General features: G+C 41.3%; 1 protein-coding gene across 16 annotated transcripts in view; it reads left to right on the top strand.

Annotated features, from left to right (window-relative positions):
- PTPRK (protein tyrosine phosphatase receptor type K) overlaps positions 1-19672 on the top strand; it is a 564328-nt gene that overhangs the window by 189740 nt on the left and 354916 nt on the right. For all 16 annotated transcript variants that reach the window (XM_040350403.1, XM_040350400.1, XM_040350398.1 and 13 more), the window contains exon 4: positions 13217-13298. In XM_040350403.1, the coding sequence (XP_040206337.1) occupies positions 13217-13298 (82 nt within the window). The remainder of the gene's footprint in view (positions 1-13216; positions 13299-19672) is intronic.

Here is a 19672-nt window from a genome sequence, read left to right as displayed (position 1 = left end):
GTTATAGATTACATTGATGGTATCTGTTTCTGAAGACAACGTAACCACTCCCCTCTGTTATGGACAGCGGTTGTTCGTAGTCCTATCCTGTTTCTTGTCCTGATACAGAAGGGCGAGTAGCCTATCATCCTAGGACTAGAAATGTGTTGCAGGCATAATTGCCAGTGAAAATAAAAGGGAAATAAGCTTGTAAAGAGGATAAATTCAGCCAACGCATCCAAGAACTAGAAAACTGAAATATGTAACAATTTTTTTTTTTTTATATGCTTTAACAGCAGTGATGTTGGTGTGTGTGTGTGTGTGTGTGTGTGTGTGTGGGTTTTTTTTTTTTACCTCTCTCCATTTTAATCAGTGGTAATGAAAAAATAATGTCATGTGGTACATGTTGCAGTTAACTTTGCATTGGAAGTTGGTGCAAATAAAAGTGAACCTCAAATCACGTTGACATGTATTGATGCGCACTTCATGTGTTTCTGTTGATTTCAGTGAAAAATTTAAAATGATAAAAGCCCCTCAATAATAATGCCAGGAGCATAACGAACATTGATGGATGTTGGTTGTCAGCTACTTCTAGTTAGGCCCAGAATGCTTTAAGGAAAGGAGTCTGTTTTCTTCGCACACAATAGCTGTTAATGGAAAGTGACCTGATTTCAACTGATGTTACTGGGAATCTCCTGATGCACAAAAACATTTTATGGCTCCAGCAAGCATAATTTCATGGGTTACCTCGTCTAAATGTAATCTGACCAGGGATCCTGACTTTTCAACTGAATCAAATCATTTTATGGGCATCGCACAGTCAAATCCTCATGGAACCGAATTAGAGGTCAAAGTGTTAGGAACATGGTTATAAGTAGTATCTACAGCATCCTTTAGTGTATTGGTGTACTTTCAGGTACATGGTGTTTGTGTGCTTGTTGCAGTAATTTTAGAGCTGTTAATATGCTTTGCTGCACTTTACAATGTGTAAATTGAGGGTTTGCAGCATTAGGGTTGTGTTGAAGAAATAATTAAAGTTTGCAAATTTGATTTTGTTGTTGATGCAAAATCATTGTCCAAGGGTCATTTGGGATTACACAGAGCAAGCCTGGGCTGTTTTGTTTATAAATATGCCTGTAGAAATTCATTTAAATGTGATTTCACAATTATTAGCGTATAGAGGAAAGAAACTGGCAATAAGGTAATTAATGTGATGAATCTAGTATAATGGAATCTAATGCAATTATAGAGTTGAGATTTAAAGTGGGTTAACATATGGGGAAAGCATACAGTAAAAGGGGGAATTCTTTACGTTTTTACTAGCAAAAATTAACGCATGCACGCACAGGAGGTTTGCGTCCTACATGTATGGGCTCACAATGTAGCTTATGTTCAACTCTACGTGGATCTCAAGAAAATTCGGGCTCATATACAGTATCTAACAAAAGTGAGTACACCCCTCACATTTTTGTAAATATTTTATTATATCTTTACATGTGACAATACTGAAGAAATTACACTTTGCTACAATGTAAAGTACTGACTGTACAGCTTGTATAACAGTGTATATTTGCCGTCCCCTCAAAATAACAACACACAGCCTTTATTGTCTAAACCGCTGCCAACAAAAGTGAGTAAAAATGTCAGAATTGTGCCCAAAGTGTCTATTTTGTGTGGACACTATTTATTTTCCAGCACTGCCTTAACCCTCTTGGGCATGGAGTTCACCAGAGCTTCACAGTTTGCCACTGGAGTCTTCTACTTTCCATTCCACAGATGCTCAATAGGTCTAGAGACATGCTTGGCCAGTCCAACACCTTTACCCTCAGCTTCTTTAGCAAGGCAGTGGTCATCTTGGAGGTGTTTTTGGGGTCGTTATGTTGGCATACTGCCCTGCGGCCCAGTCTCCGAAAGAAGGGGATCATGCTTTTATTCAGTATGTCACAGTACATGTTTGCATTAATGGTTCCCTCAATGAACTGTTCCATCACCATGCTTGGCTGTAGGCAAGACACACTTGTCTGTGTACTCCTCACCTGGTTGCCGCCAAACGCTTGACATCATCTGAACCAAATAAGTTTATCTTGGTCTCATCAGACCACAGGACATAGTTCCAGTAGTCCATGTCCTTAGTCTGCTTGTCTTCATCAAACTGCAGGCTTGCACAATATTTTTAGAAGAGGCTTCCTTCTGGGATTACAGTCATGCTGACCAATTTGATGCAGTATGCAACGTATGATCTGAGCATTGACGCACTAAAACCCCCCCCCCCCCACCGCCTTCAACCTCTGCAGCATTGCTTGCAGCACTCATACGTCTGCATATGACTCTGAGCACGCACACTCAACTTCTTTGGTCAACCATGGCAAGGCCTGTTCTGAGTGGAACATGTTATGTTAAACCGCTGTATGGTCTCTGACACTGTGCTGCAGCTCAGTTTCAGGGTCTTGGCAATCTTTTTTATAGCCTAGGCCATTTTTTATGTAGAGCAAACATTTATTTTATTTTTTTATTTTAAGAGTTCTTTGCCTTGAGGTGCCATGTTGACCTTCCAGTGACTAGTATGACAGAGTGAGAGCGATAACACCAAATATAACACACCTGCTCCCCATTCACACACAAGACCTTGTAACATTAATGAGTCGCATGACCCTGGGAGGGAAAATGGCTAGTTGGTTTTAATTTGGACATTTTCACTTAAGAGTGAATGACTGTGTGTTGAGTTATTTTGAGGGGAGAGAAAATGTATACCATTATATAAGCTGCACACTCACTACTTGACATTGTAACAAAGTGTCATTTATTGTGTTGGCACATGAAAAGGTATAATAAAATATTTACAAAAATGTGAAGGGGTGTACTTTTGTGCTATACTGTATATGCTTACTGTCAAACCTTTTTTTTTGTACTTGTAAAACAATGGTTTTAGTTTGCCACCATATGCTGCCTGTTTGTCATGGGTATTTCATACTCTGTCCATTCTCAACCTTTTTCAGTTACAGCACCCTTTAAAAAAATATGCAGAATTTTAAGGCAACCCAGTCTAAAATGTCAAAACCTTTCTGAGGTCCCCCATCATGTCATAGTCCCCCCCTTTCTGAGGTCCCCCATCATGCCATATTCCCCCATCAAGCCAGTCTTCCCATCACAAAATCCTCTCATATCAGAATAACTACCCTACAATCTTCTCTGCACATCAGAGTCCCCCATCACATCAGAGTTCCACCTTCACCAAGTCCCCCTTTCCTTCTGGCTCCAGCAGCATGACAGAGGGTGGAAGGCAGTATAGCCATTCTGGACAGAACCACACATCCAGCCATTTTGCATGCCTTCTGCTTTGAATCGGTGTCATGCATTGCCATGGTGTGCATGGACCAAAGCAATGATTGATGCTGTTTGTCCTAGTGCTTCATTGCTGGTTATGGTTCTGACTGCCAGCCCACCCACCTATCAGAGCAATGCATGATGCTAATTTGTCTAAAATGTTTTTGTTTTTAGAAAATTTTTTAAACTTCTAATGATGAGTAGAGTCAAATCATAGGGAAAGTGAGTTGCCGCTCCAGGTGGGTCTGCTTGGTGATTACCTCCTCTCAGAGGCCACGGGTGCTGGCAATGCGTATAGCAAAGAATAAAGAAATGTATTTGGACAGCCACACTCAGGATAAAAAAAAAAACTACAAGCCACAGCAAAAATAGGATACACAGCTGACGTGTTAAACACTAATATTTTGCTGTCCATTTACACCCAACTGCTTCTGATCCGGCCTGCCCAAATAAATTGCTTGTGTGAACTGGCAGTATTAGTACAGTTATAGTAATTCTTGCATGAATTGGTCATTGATAATTAGATAAGAATCTAAACATAGACTATTTTAAGCAATTACATTTTTTTATACTCTAAAGAGACAGTTCTTTTCGAAGTACAGGTACTCCTAATTTAACAACCAGGTTTTGTTCCAACAACCAGGTTGTTAATAGAGTCGGGAGTAATAAATATTTTTAAGCTTTTTTAACTACTGTACTGTGAAATAAATTCTAAACGCAAAACTCCAGCTCAATAAGGTTTTAATTTGCATGAGTACACAAAATAAAATTCTGTACTGTACAGTACAATGATGTATAGCGTGTTGGGAGAGCTGGTCGTAAGTCCGAGTGCTCGTTAAACGAGGAGTATCTGTAGTAAGTCGGCACATAAGGTGCATTTTCTCTTTCCAGAGCAGTGGTTGATTTCTTGTCTTTGGAGAACTGATGAGTTTGATGTGTGGGTGAGTGACCCTCTCCTACTCACATTTCTTGAGCTAACCATGCTCTCAGAGGGAAGCATCTTTACGAGCTGTCCGATGGCAGCGAAGGTTACATATTGCTCAGTTTGCTGGAAGCATTTCATTGAGCAGTCTTCCCAGTCCATCTGTGCCTCCTGAAAAAATATGTGACAGAATTTTCAGGATGTCTGCTTGAAGCAGTTAGAAGTGAATGGAAGCAAAGGAACACAAAAACGATGACCGGATTGTTTGGTTAATGGCACAAGAGAAACAGGTTATTTTTAAAAGTGCTTTCAATTTCTAAATAACAAGTTACGGTTATACATTGATATTGGTTTTCAAGCAGAACCAAATACAGTGCATTTGCTAATGCAGTTCACAAATGATCACGTCTTCCAGCCTGGCAGAATAACATCTGCACAAATTACAATCAGACAAGGAAGTCGGAGAATACCCTTATTTGCTTCATCTTTGGTATGAAATAAGCAGTCTCTGCAAACAATGTGTATGGTCACCGTTATCTCTAGAAAATTGATTTATGGGAATACCAGAAGGATGAGTCTCTTTAATAATTGAGTTCTATAAACAGGTATTTTTTTTTACCAGCTGTAAAGAAATAGATGAAAACACATGAAAGTGTAGATCTATTTGCTGGCTCAAACTCCATCGATCTATTAAGGTGGTTGTAAACCCCATTCATGAAATTTGACCTAAGCACATGTATCTATAGTGTTTACTTATCTCTCTCCAAAGCTCTAAGTGTTGTGTCTTTCTGCTGCTCCATTCATCTGTTATCAGCATGATAACTTCTGACAAGTTCTCTGACACGAGATGACAGCAGCTGAAAATTTGTGTCGGGGAGGGAGCTTAGAGGTAGATGAGCAGAGAGTTTGTCTATTCAGACTGCAGCTCTACAGGTTGCTTCCTTTCTCTGGCTATGTGAGGGGGGGTGTTCTTTTCCTCCAATCAGCCCCATCAAAGATTCCCCACATATTGGGGCCCCCCATCACAAAGCCTCCCCTGACACAAACTTCTCTCCATCATAAAACCCCCCCAACACAAACTCCTCTCATCACAAAGCCCACAATAACAGACACCCCCCCCCCATAACAGACCCCCCATCACAGACTCCTCTCCATCACAATTTCTCCCCATCAAAAAGCCCCCCTATCAGGTCCCCCTCTTCAGACTCTCCCTCCACCCACCCATCAGAAAGTCCACCCAACAAACTCCTTTCCTCACATAGCCCCCCATAGCAAACCCCCCCCCCCCCTAATCACAGCTCTCCCCCTATCTCAGATCTCCCCCATCGATATTACATTGCTGCCCCTTCTATAACATCCCAGCACTCCGCCTCTCTGCTACCTCAATCACACAAGACGCAAAGCATGGCAGGTCCAGACAAAGGGCGGGACTTTGCTAGTGAAAGGCAGGTGTTTAATTGCTGAAAATGCCTCTCTGTTTAACTCGAAAGACCCGCCTTTAGTCCGGACCTGTCATGTTTCTCATCTTGTGGGATAAAAAGGTAGCAGAGGGGAGGGGGGATTTCTGCGATATTAAAGGGGCAGTCCACGGGCCGTGTAAATCACACTGGCGAGCCGGATCCAGCCCACGGGCCGTAGTTTGAGGACCCCTAAATTAGAGTGACCGTCCTACCCAGGGCCGGACTTACCATTGGCCTTGACTGGGCTCAAGCCCAGGGGCCCCACCCAATAGGGGGCCCCCTTTAAAAAAAAAAAAATTTTTTTTTTTTTTTTTTTTTTTTAGGGGTCCGGAGGTCCCCAGGGGCCCGGAGGCCCCCAGGGCCCCGGACGGCAACCCCCCTTTTTTTTATTTATTTTTTTGTAAAAAAATGTTTTTTTTTATATATTTTTTATTTTTATATATATAATATATATATATATATATATATATATATATATATATATATATATATATATATATATATATATATATATATATATATATATATATATATATATATATATATATTTTATTATTATTATTAGAGGGCCCAGGGGTCTCCAGGGCCCCGGACGGCAACCCCCCTTTTTTTTATTTATTTTTTGTAAAAAAATGTTTTTTTTATATATTTTTTATTTTTATATATATATATATAATATATATATGTATGTATGTATGTATGTATGTATGTATGTATGTATGTATATGTATGTGTATATATATATATATATATATATATATATATATATATATATATATATATATATATATATATATATATTTTATTATTATTATTAAAGGGCCCAGGGGTCTCCAGGGCCCCCGGATGGCAACCCACCTTTTTTATTTTTTTATAAAAAAAATTACATTTTTTTTTATATATATATATATTTTTTTTTTATTAAAGGGCTCAGAGGTCCCCAGGGCCCCATGTGGCAACCCCCCCTTTTTTTTTTTTTTTTATAAATGTTTATTTTATTTTTTTTTGTTTATTTTTTTATTTTTTATTAAAAGGCCCAGAGGTTCCCAGGGGCCCAGAGGTCCCCAGGGCCCCCGGGTTTGGCAACCTCCCTTTTTTTATGTATTTTTTATAAATGTTTTTTTTTTTTTATTATTAAAGGGCCCAGAGGTTTATTTTTTCTTTTTATTAAAAGGCCCAGAGGTCCCCAGGGCCCCGGATGGCTACATATATTTATATATATTTGTTTTCTTCTTTATTTCTTCTTTTTTTTGTAAAGGCCCCCCCGCTTCTCAATTTGCGGCAGCCCCCACGTTTCTCAATTTCAGGCGGCAGCACCCCCACCCCCCCTAGGTTCTCTGCTTCAGGGGGCCCATGCCTTAAGCTGTGCAAGGGGCCCCAAAATTCCTGATGGCGGCCCTGCGCATACCTCCCAACACGCACGGATTCTGTGGGACTTTCCCGCACAGACAGCTTCTTCCCGCAGTCCCGCAAAAGGGTTAATTTTCCCGCACTGCAAGAGGAGGCAGCACGGAAGCAGGAGGAACCGGAGTGGTGTGTGGAGGACTGTGGCTGCTGAAGGGAAGAAAGCCGGGCTAATGACAGTCTGTGGCCCCGGCTGTTGGCACAGGTGAGAGGCACTCCCCCCTCAACAACTGCAAAATCCCCCCCCGCTCAACAACTTTAATGCGCTCCCCCTCAATTCGCCCCCCCCGCTCAACAACTTCGATCCCCCCCAATTCTCGGCTCCAGGGGGCCCCTTCAACACTCAAGCCCAGGGGCCCCCACCACCCTAAGTCCTGCCCTGGTCCTACCCATACCAAAGACTGCAGAAATTGTCTTCAGTTTTATAGAGTTAATGTACTTTCATTGATGGAGATCTGGCTCTGCTTTGGGATAATCAAGCAGATGCACTTAACTTTTTTTTTTTTTTATATACAGTATACTAATGATGCATGGACAATTCTACTGTAGGCCATGATTTCTAGTAATTCTTGGATACTTGTTTTTTTCAGCACTGTGTAGTGCAGTGCAATCTTGCCTCAGAACTTGATGAGGTGTCGCTTTGAGACCTTTAATTAAAATAAACCCCCCAAAAAAGTGTGATTTGCCGGTTGCAGTGCATGAGCAGTGCCACCATCACAGTTGCTGGTGTGAGAGTCTGCTTTGAGGCTTGAATTGGTTGGACTTTTCGTGTGTGTGTATATATAATATACTGCCTGTCATACCCAAGTTTCCAAATTCTACATCTTATGCTCTGTTTTGTGAAAAATATCATGTTTCATCCTTTTGTGTATGTTGATAATGCATGCAATTTGTTGCCTTTTGCTCATCTTGCATGTAGAGATTTGCCATTGTATTAAATATTTTTGTGTTTTAAGGAGAGCTTGTTTAGATTCATTCATTCTTTTTTCTGATAAGTTATGCACACCATGTTCTGCATGTTTATAAGTCCAGTCTTCCCCAGACTGCTCTTTCAGCAGATGTACTTCTGAAAATCCTTCCTTCGGGGCTTAGGAGATTGAAAAGGGGGGGGGGGGCAGAACAAAAATCTCATTCAGTGTCCAGAGCTGACTACAGCATAATATTTTGCTGTCATAATTTGCAAGTCTTTGTTTATCTGACCTTGTATGTTTAAAATGTATGTAGCTGTGATCTTACTGTTAAATACCAGCTGCTACTACATGTTCTTAAAATCTTTATAGTACAGAAATTATAGTGGATTTTTGGGGGATGTATTTCTATGGGCAAAGCAATAGGGTGTGTATTTTTTGTTTTTCTTTGCGGCTAAACAGTAACGAAAAATGCAAGAAATGCGTATGTTCAATAAGGTCATTTTTACAGTTGCAACACATTGCTTATTTATCTCAGCCATATAACTTATGTGACACCCTGTCACTAGACCATTCACTTCAACAATATTACAACAATATTCCCACAAGATTATATTTGTAGTTGATGTATTTTAGGCATGTTCTTTACCAGTAAAATCCTCCCTTGTGTAGACATCTAAAAGCCCAGAGACTACTACTGAACCCTGCCATCTCCAGATGTGAGGACAGCAGTCCCAGTAGACTCGGATCTGTCATGCAAGAGGAACTCTTTAGTACTGTAATCAAATTTTCCCCCTTTTTTTACATATGTTATGGAAATGGGGTGCAGAGGTAGTGCCGCTGGGTCAGCACTGTAACTAGACTGCAGTGTAACTAGACTCTCCTAGAAGAGCAGAGGGCTGTGACATGCAATTTTGGGGGGTGGGCAGGGCTCAAGTCCTGCGGGAACGCAGGGAAGTTCCTGCACTTTTTTCACAGCAGGAACGCAGTTCCCTTTGAAGGACTAGAGCAGCCGAGCCGCCCGAGCCAATTCTTCACTAAGTGGCGATGCCCAGCTCGAGTCACTGTCAGGGGCAGGCGAACCTTGGTAATCCTTTGTTACTGGCCGCGTCCTGTATATGGATTCATCGGGTAGTGTGCGGGTATTCCGTCCCTTTCTCGATGCCGCAATGTCTCCTGGGAGCTTTTGTCATTGTTCCCAAGAGATATTGCGGAGGTCTGCCGCAATAACCGTGGGATTTAGATAGAACTTGCTTAGAAAAAAATGTGGTTTAGTAATTATGCATATGAGCGTATCTTTTTTTTTTTTGGGTGGGAGTTCCCACACTTTTTTCCCCAGGACTTGACCCCTGGGGGTGGGGGTCTCTGTGCTTGGAAATTGACTAGTAAGATTTTAAAAAAATTAGACCATGTTTCATGTTGCCCCCATAGTTAAGTTATTACTTGAAATGTAGTCAGCATGCACCATTCCTCCCCCACTGACAAGATCATGTTTTTTTTCTCTGCCACCACCTGTCATATTTGGAGGCACATTCCAAGGTAATTAGGGTAAGGGAAAAAAAGGTGTAAGCATTTCAAATACTTAAAATGTATTATAAAATTGCATTGAATATCACTTCAATGTAACTTGTTTATCTATCCAATTGAAGTCCTAGCAACCAGGAAGTCCTGCACCTTACTAAAACTGGCTATAGGTACATCAACTTTCTCCCAGTTTATCATGGACTGGATGAATTTTAGTCAGTGTGTGGCCACCCCTGCTCAACAGAAGTGACCTGCTGTGGGGAAGTTGTGACTATAATCCCAAATACTGGAATAGCCCAGTTTAACTTTTTTTTACTCTAGTTTATATTATGTTAGATGCATTTTGTTGAAGGACTGATTTAGTCTTTTAGGATTGGTGCAGATTTAGCTTTGTGCATGGAATTAAATGGCACTGCCATAGGTAAGATATGCACATATACTGTATTCTAGTAATTGGGCTTGATTCTGTTAATTTGGAAAGAGTCTGACAAAATTGTGTGTACATGTAACCCTAACAAATGAATAAAAACAGATGCACCTATTTTTGCAGGTAAACTATGTTTTATACCTTTCCATGTGACAACACTGAAGAAAAGACACTTTGCTACAATGTAAAGTAGTGAGTGTACAGCTTGTAGAACGGTGTAAATTTGCTGTCCCCTCAAAATAACACACAGCCATTAATGTCTAAACCGCTGGCAACAAAAGTGAGTACACCCCAATTGGCCATTTACCCTCCCAGTGTCATGTGACTCATTAGTGTTACAAAGTCTCAGGTTTGTTAAATTCGGTGTTATCTCTCTCCCTCTCTAATACTGGTCAATGGAAACTCAACACTGCACCTCGTGGCAAAGAACACTCTGAGGATCTGAATTTTTTCTTGGTCTACATTAAAATGGCCTAGGCTAAAAACAGATTGGCAAGACCCTGAAAATGAGCTGCAGCACAGTGGCCAAGACCATACAGCGGTTTAACAGGACAGGTTCCACTCAACAGGCCATGCCATGGTCAACCAAAGAAGTTGAGTGCACATGATCGGCATCATATCCAAAGGTTATCTTTGGGGAAATAAACGTATGAGTGCTGCAGAGGTTGAAGGGGTATGGGGGGTCAGCCTGTCAGTGCTCACACCATATGACTCACACTGCATCAAATTGGTCTGCATGGCTGTCATCACAGAAGGAAGCCTCTTCTAAAGATGATGCACAAGAAAGCCGGCAAACAGTTTGCTGAAGACAACCAGACTAAGGACATGGATTACTGGAACCAAGTCCTGTGGTGTGATGAGACAAAGATAAACTTATTTGGTTCAGATGGTGTCAAGCATGTGTGGTGGCAACCAGGTGAAGAGTACAAAGACAAGTGATTCTTGCCTTCAGTGACGCATGGTGGTGGGAGTGTCATGGTCTGGGGCTGCATGAGTGCTGCCGGCACTGGGGAGATGCAGTTCATTGAGGGAACCATTAGTACAAACATGTACTGTGACATACTGAAGCGGAGCATGATTCCCTTCGGGGACTGGGCCGCAGGGCAGTATTCCAACGTAACGACCTCAAACACACCTCCAAGATGACCACTGCCTTGCTAAAGAAGCTGAGGGTAAAGGTGATGGACTGGCCAAGCATGTCTCCAGACCTAAACTGTATTGAGCATCTGTGGGGCATCCTCAAACGAAAGGTGGAGGAGCGCAAGGTCTCTAACATCCACCAGCTCCGTGATGTCATCATGGAGGAATGGAAGAGGACTCCAGTGGCAACCTGTGAAGCTCTGGTGAACACCATGCCCAAGAGGGGTTAAGGCAGTGCTGGAAAATGGCGACACAATATTTACACTTTTTTGGACATTTTCACTTAGGGGTGTACTCACTTTTGTTGCCAGCGGTTTAGTCGTTAATGGCTGTGTGAGTTATTTTGAGGGGGCAGAAAATTTACACTGCTATACAAGCTCTACACTCTACATTGTATTAAAGTTTAAAGTAGTATTTCTTCAGTGTTGTCGCATGAAAAGATTTATTAAAATATTTACAAAAATGTGAGGGGTGTACTCGCTTCTGTGAGATAGTGTGTGTGTGTGTGTGGGTGGGTATGCATGTTTTCACAGGCAATATGTCAGGGAAATGGCTGGTGTTAGCGATTCAGTCATCACACCACCATGGTTGATATGGTGTCAGGATGATTGCAACGCATTATTTCTATTACATTGTAATATAAAATGAAACCGTTCAACTCCTCATAATGCAGAATCTGCCACCAGATGCGGCTTGTCACCTGCCACCAGTTTGTCACTGCAGTGGTGGCAGCACAGACTTGCGCATTAGTTCAAAGGCAGGCCTGGTGTAGTGGATTAAAAGTGAGGGAGAAGAGCAGTGATGGACAGGCGGTGAGAGATGATCTCATTTCTCTGCTCCCCTGCCTCACCTCCAGCAGTATAGTGGCCCCGCTGTGAGGGCAGAACAGTGGTCATGCTGGCGGTGAGAGATGTCTTCCCGCTGCAACCGTACGTCACAGGGCAGTCTTTGCGGCCTGGCTGCAAACAGGCCACGGCTGTGGCTTCCTGCATTAGATGGCATATCCATTTCTCTTAATACAATGATGTAGAGCTGCACGATTAATCGCGGAGAATCGTTATCGCGATTCTCCGGCCCCCGCAATCTCACCTGCTGGATTTGGCGATTCTCAGCGTGCGGAGTGAGGCTGCCTGTGTTGGAGCGGATGGGATTCATTGGCCGCGACGGAGCCAGCGTGAAACGCAAATGGCTCGGAGATACCGGAACTGACGTCAGCTAAGATCAGGAGATACAGGAACTGACATCAGTTCCGGTATCTCCGAGCCATTTGCGTTTCACGCTGGCTCCGTGGGGGCCGATGGGCAGCAGGACTATTGTTCCCAGGGGACAGTGCAGCTAGTACAAGGCAAGGCAAGCCTGTACATGTCACACAGGCAAGTGTAAGGCTGTAAGCTGCTGCTAGTATATAATTTATGTATGTATTCTCTCTGGCAAATTTTCATTTTATATATTTTCTGGCAAATATTAACTTATATTTTCTCTGGCAAATATTAACTTTATATATTCTCTCTGGCAAATATTAATTTATATTTTCTCTCTGGCAAATATTAATAAATCTCTCTCTAAAATAAAGCACCACCGTCCCCGTGAGTTTGCACGCAGAACGCATACTAAATTACATTACGTTTTTGAGAATCATGAGAGAATCGTGATCTTCATTCTAAGCAAAAGAATCGTGATTCTCATTTTTCCCAGAATCGTGCAGTTCTATAATGATGAATTCTTGATTGCTGTACTACATGGTGGGAAATTACTACTACTACTACTACTACTTCCATTAGATTGGTTGCTACTTATGGAACCAAGGTTCATAAGTGTAGCCTGCTACAACAAAATCCCTGATCAGTTGGTTTGCAAATGATGATAGCGGTTCTTGTAGCAGGCAACACTCATTTGCCATTATGAAGACACATTTGTTTAGCTACTCTTCCTCAAAAACATTGGTATACAAATTCTGAAAGGTGACAAAGGAATTGTAATGGTAAAAATAAAGTATTAAGTCTGCATGTTAATGAGAAAAGCAATTGAAACATTTTTTTATTTTTATACTGGATGTCTTATAATTCATACAACTAGTGCTTCTCTGTAATAATGGTATTAATGACTGCATTTCCTTGTGTTTTGACAGGTCATCTTTGAAGCTGAAGCTTCTGGTGGAAGGGGCGGATACATTGCCATAGATGACATTCAAGTTTTGAGTTACCCCTGTGGTAAGGATTAATTAAAAAAACAAACTCTTCTGTATTTTTTGGGGGGCGTATATATATACCCAAGCAATTGGTTATCCCCTCCCAAAGCCAGTGGCTCTTGTGCAGCTGGTGTATTATTTACAGTGCCACTTCTCATAAGACAATGCCTCTAAATCAACAATGGTTAAACCTCCTTTGTTTGTCACTCCATGCGGAAAATTATGTGCTTGCTACATTAATTGCTGTCTAATCTTAACTGTGAAAAAAAGACTGTAGTAAATGGAAGCTAATCCTTAATTGAAAGAGCAAATGATTTATTTGTGCTCTGTCTTAATTGGTTAGTTTCATTTGTGGCTCTGCCGTTGGACACCTTAATGAAGATCCAACATGCACATCTTTACTATGACCCAAGGGATATTCTACTTCTGTTGTCCGATATCAGTTCTGAATGGCTTTAGTTTGCTTCTATCCATGTTTCTTGGTGGATCTAACAGATCTGCCTGTTAAATAGGAAGGATACAGCACCGTGGTTTTAAAAGCTTCTGGTTAAAGTGATTGTAAACGATCACCCTGCAAAAAACCCATTCAGTTTAAAATTGAAATAAAATGCAAAACATTTGTGTCTAGATATAAAAAAATGATCACATTCCCTCTGTTCTTGGCTGCATACGAGATGGGGGAAGAGAAGCAGCACACCGATCTTCCCAGTAGCGGGGGCGTGTCAGAACAAGTCTGATAATTGGAAAAGGGTACACATAGTTCCCGGCATAGCTAGATAACTGACCATAGTGTGCTCTTCTGCTTAGTGTGGTCCGTTTTTTTTAAAATAAGAAAGCAAGGGGACTAGCGGGAACACCAGGGTTACACGTAAAGAGAACAGGATACTTTTTTTATTTTTCTATGTACATGGCACAACAGGCACATATTAAAAATATAAAGTAACGGGTAACAAACACTTTAAATGTGGTGTTCTGTTGTAGTCTTTTATGTTTTTTTTGGCAGAAATTTAAAACCAGCCACAGGAGACATGCTTGCTGTATCAAAATGTACAGTGCCTTGAAAAAGTATTCATACTGCGCTAATCACAGGCAGTGTGACATTTCTCAATCTCTGCAGCCGCATATCGGAAAAATGTCTCACTGCCTGTGCATAGCGCAGTCTTGACTTCCTGGCAGGCTCTGCACGTGCGCCTGCGAACACGCACAAGCTTATCATTGGTTACAACCAAACATATGTATTTTTTTGGGATTCTATGTGATAGTCTAACACAAAGTGGCACATAATTGTAAAGTGAAAGGAAAAATAAATGGTTTTATTTATTTTTTACAAATATGTGAAAAGTGTGGCGTGCATTTCTCTTCAGCCCCCCTGAGTCAGTATTTTGTAGAACCACCTTTCGCTGCAATTACAGCTTTTTGGGGATGTCTCTACCAGATTTGCACATCTAAAATGATATTTTTGCCCATTCTCCTTTGCAAAATATCTCAAGCTCTGTCGGATTGGATGGAGAGGCCTGTGAACAGCAATTTAAGTCTTGCCACAGATTCTCAATTGGATTTAGGTCTGGACTTTGACTGGGTCATTATAACCCATTAATATGTTTTGATTGAAACCATTCCATTGTAGCTCTGGCTGTATGTTTAGGGTTGTTGTCTTGCTGGAAGGTGAACCTCCACCCCAGTCTCAAGTCTTTTGCAGACTTCAAGGCCCCATGTACACGGGACGTTGCTAAACGTATGTTCAGAGGCAGTTGGATTTTTTTTCAACTGCCCCTGAATTAATTCAGTGTTATCCAATGTGACCATGGGCACAGTCTTGTTTATTGGCGTTTTTAGACAGTTGCGTTAACAGCGTTTCTTTAAAAACAAAAAAATGGGTTCAGACGCAGAAGATTTTCTTGTTTCAGATGCCAAACACGACTAAACGTGGTAACTCGCATTTAGCAGCGTTTCTTTTCTAGGGGTTTTTAGCTTTTTTAAAAAAAAAAAATGTGGAAACGCTTCTAAAAGCAAACGCGGCATGTAAACGCGGCAAAACTGACGTTTTAAACGTGTGTTACTATCTGGCAAGTTTAATAATTTGGGAGCAGTTGTAAAAACGTCCCGTGCACAACAGCTTTTCTTCTAAGATTGTCCTGTATTTGTCTCCATCCATCTTACCATCAACTCTGACCAGCTTCCCTGTCCCTGCTGTAGAAAAGCATCCCCACAACATGCTACCACCACCATGCTTTACAGTGGGGATGGAGTGTTCAGGGTGATGTGCAGTGTTCGTTTTCCACCACACATAGCGGTTTGCTTTTAGGTCAAAAAGTTCAATTTTGGTCACATCTGACCAGAGCACCCTTTTCCCATGTGTTTGCTGTGTCCCTCACATGTTGTCTTGTAAACTGCAAACAGGACTTCTTATGGCTTTTTTTCAACAATGGCTTTCTTGCCACTCAAAAGGCCAGATTTGTGGAGTGCAGGATTAATAGTTGTCCTGTGGACAGATTCTCCCACCTAAGCTGTGGATCTCTGCAGCTCCTCCAGAGTTACCATGGGCCTCTTGGCTGCTTCATTGATTAATGCTCTCCTTGTCTGGCCTGTCGGTTTAGGTGGATGGCCATGTCTTGGTAGGTTTGCAATTGTGCTATACGCTTTCCATTTTCGGCTGATGGATTGAACAGTGCTCCATGAGATGTTCAAAGCTTGGGCTATTTTTTTTATAACCCAACCCTGCTTTAAAATTCTCCAACTGTATCCCTGACCTGTCTGGTAGATTCTTTGGCCTTCGTGATGCTGTTTGTTTACTAAGGTTCTCTAAAAAAAAAAACCTGAGGGCTTTACAGAACAGATTTACTTATACTGAGATTAAATTACACAAAAATACTCTATTTACTAATTGGGTGACTTTAGAAGACAATTGGTTCCGATAGATTTTAGGTGGGGTTATCAGAGTAAAGGAGGCTGAATACAAATGCACGCCACACTTTTCAGATATTTATTTGTAAAAAAAGTTTTTAATTTTCCTTACACTTCACAATTATGTACCACTTTGTTAATCTATCACATACAAATCCTAATAAGTTCTTGGTTGTAATGTGACAAAATGTGAAAAATTTCAAGGGGTGTGAATACTTTTTCAAGGCACTGTATAATCAACATCTAACAAACTCTTGCCACACTCTAAACAAATTACAATATGCTATTTAAATTACATTTTTTTGTGGGGCCACTTAATCAACCATCATATATGGTGGCATTCCTGTTTAGCTTGATCATTATTTTATTTTGTGTAGTTATGTTGTGTACTTAAAATGCCACATTTTTAATCTTCTTTGACCTAAATACATTAGTGTGGCCATGTGTACGACATTGGTGTGCCCTGTAAAGACATTTACAGTGCCCAATTTAGGCTAGCCATAGAACTACTGTAGACATGTGATTCCTGATCTGATTGGTAATTATCTTATTTGAAAATTATAATATGTCTATGGGCACATGGATAGATCAGCCAACCAAGAGAATGGCTTAATGCCCTTGTCCATGCCTGCTGGGTGTCTAATACAAGCTGTTGGCTATAAGCACCAAGAAATCCAAAGCAACATTTAAGAGCTGGAAACAACTGTGATGAGACGCATTAAAGCGGAACTACAAGAAGTTCTGCCTTTCCTCCTCTGCCCTCACCTGGGTACCTTGTTTTGATGGGTTGCCCAGGTACTCTGGGAGGAAGTTTGTCTTCACTATTGCATTTGTACCTGCTGATTTTTTTTTTTTAACTGAACTTTCTCTTTAAGTAAGGCAGGTGTTCTAAATCTCTTCCCCCTGGAATCATTCTTCTGATCTTTCTTTCTACAGGGGCTCTCAAACTAATAATATTGCACATTTTGACTGTAAATTTAACATTTTACATTGTATAATACAATATACATAAAGTAATATTAAAAATCTAACATTTGTAGATGTTCTGCATCCTTCTGAGCAGTAAGGGTTTGCAGCTCTTTTTTTGGCTCTGCTCTAGTGATTTCACTTCAATTTATGCCCCTCCAGAGTAAACTAGAAATTGTGAGCTTCTCAATGTTCCCCAACACACAACTAATACCCCTAAAAGTCGCCAGGAGGTGTGTACCTCACGGGACCCCCAAAAGCAGCCTTGAACCCCTGAGATCCTCTGCAACTGTGCACCCCTTAAGTCTCCAAAATGTAGTTTTTCACTCAGGTCTCCTGTTTCACAAGATTTTCGGCATCATATCTTCTATTCATATGTTTCCTGGAATTAAGTGCATTTCTCAAACTCTGAGTGCACTTTATAAGCAATTGTGTATGCCCTCACGTATTAAGGCTGGCCATAGATTGAGCTATTTTTGTTTTCTGCAACCAAAGGTTGATAGGGGAATCCCTCCTGAGGCAGGGGGTGAGGGAAGTTGTACCCGCCAGGAGAACACTGATTATTGGTAGCTTGGGTACACAGTGTAGAATTTCCCAGTAGGCAGTGTTGGCAGGTCCCCTTACTAGAGGGGCACCCGCCTGTATGGGGGAGAGGGAATGCCCAATACATCGGGCCAAACTTTAGCAGCACAGCACGTGCGAGTGGTTTGCTGAGCGCTGGGATGCTCTCTAGAAGAACACTAGAAGAAATCCGGCACTGCGTTATCTCTGCCCTACAGGTGGAGGCAGCCTCCTCCCCTCTACTGTTGTCATTTCTAGGGCAGGAAGAGTGCAGCGCCACACAGGAGTCAGAGAGCATAAGGTAGGAGCAGACAGACTTTAAAGCAGCGGTAAAAGGAGCATGTACTGCCAGATTGAGCTTTGCACAGAGACATGTTTAACCCCTTGGGAAGTTAGGGGGTTAATTACCATGACTAATAGTAACGCAAGGGGTGAATAAACGCCATCAGTGGAAACTAATGCATCATGAATGGGTTGCTTAACACTGCCACTGGCCATTGCTAAAGTAGTGGAACAGTGGCCATGTTTATTTAGCAATCCTGTGCCCTCTTGTCAAGTTTCCTCAAATTGACTCTGCACCCATCTTCTACACTCAAAGGTCTCTGTTTTACCTTGCAAACCTCTAGATTTATGAGGAAGTTGGGTAAGTTTGTCTCACACCCTCCCAGTTCAGGATTGGTTTCTAATTCTTCCTGCCATCATTGCACTTTTAAGCAAGACTTTATTATTTGGATCTCCGCTCATTCCCAGGTTGATGTTCTGCAGCTTTATCAACACCAGTCCCTTGTGGCTAGATCACTCAAAAATTTCAAGAGAGGTCAATTAGGGACTACCTATGGGTGTTTTTAGTTAATTTACTTGCATTCCTTGCTGTTTAAAAATGGCTGTGCTCAAGTACTTGTAAATGTGGGTCATGCTTACATTCACTCTGTTAATGATAATTGTATCGATCCCTAACAGATACAAGGCCAAAACAGTAAACTAATGAAATCTATTTAATTAATTACTTTCTTTGCGGAAAGTCAACCAGGCTTTAAACACTCATCGCTTGAGTCAGAGTACAAGGAACAAAAAAAAAACCTGTCACATCTGTAGTACAAGCCAAAGACAAACACTGCCATGCAGGGTAGGTTTCATTTGCACAAAGTTATTAAATAAACCTAACAATGCACATTAAACTATGGCAACCAAACAGCTTTTTGTTTTACACTAATCTAGCTGGAACTGGAAAGTCTTATACGATTGCTATGGGTTATAGCTTGTTTGTGCCAAGCTATGTAATTAAGTCAGCCGAATTGGGATAATGATGCTTCGTCAGGGCATGTCAGCATTCATTCTTGCATCTTGTTCCAAGCAAAAGTGAATTCTGGCTTCATTTCCGTTAACCCTGTGGCATTCTCTGAGCTATCCACCTGCAGATAGTCTAGTATTCAGACCCCTTGAAATTTTCCACATTTTGTCACATTACAACCAAGAACTTTTATTGGGATTTTTATGTGATCAACACAAAGTGGTACATAATTGTGATATGGCAGATACTGCGGCTATCTATGCCCGGAAGTGGGAGCAAATACCTGCATTATACAGGTATCTGCTCCCTCCTCCCCCTGAAAGGTGCCAAATGTGACACCGCAAGGGGCGGAGGAATCTGAAACGCGGAAGTTCCATTTTAGGGTGGAACTCCGCTTTAAGGGGGGGATTTACTAAAACTGTTGCACACAGAATATGGTGCAGCTGTGCATAGTAACCAATCATCTTCAGGTTTTATTGCCAAAGCTTAAAGTATAACTAAAGGCAAACTTTTTGTTTTCAGTTTTGGATAGGAGTGAAGTGGGATTGAAACACCTGTTAGATTCACCCTCTCTGATTTGTCCTGCCTATTATCATTGAAGCTATAAGAAAATTCCACATTTTGGGTTGTCCCCAGAAAAGTAATGCAGGGGAAATCTTCTAATAGGGACCTAG

Source organism: Rana temporaria, chromosome 4 (genome assembly GCF_905171775.1).
Source record: "Rana temporaria chromosome 4, aRanTem1.1, whole genome shotgun sequence".
Lineage (NCBI taxonomy): Eukaryota > Metazoa > Chordata > Amphibia > Anura > Ranidae > Rana > Rana temporaria.
The sequence above is the reverse complement of the archived record's forward strand: the minus strand, read 5'-3'. Positions and strand labels throughout refer to the sequence as shown.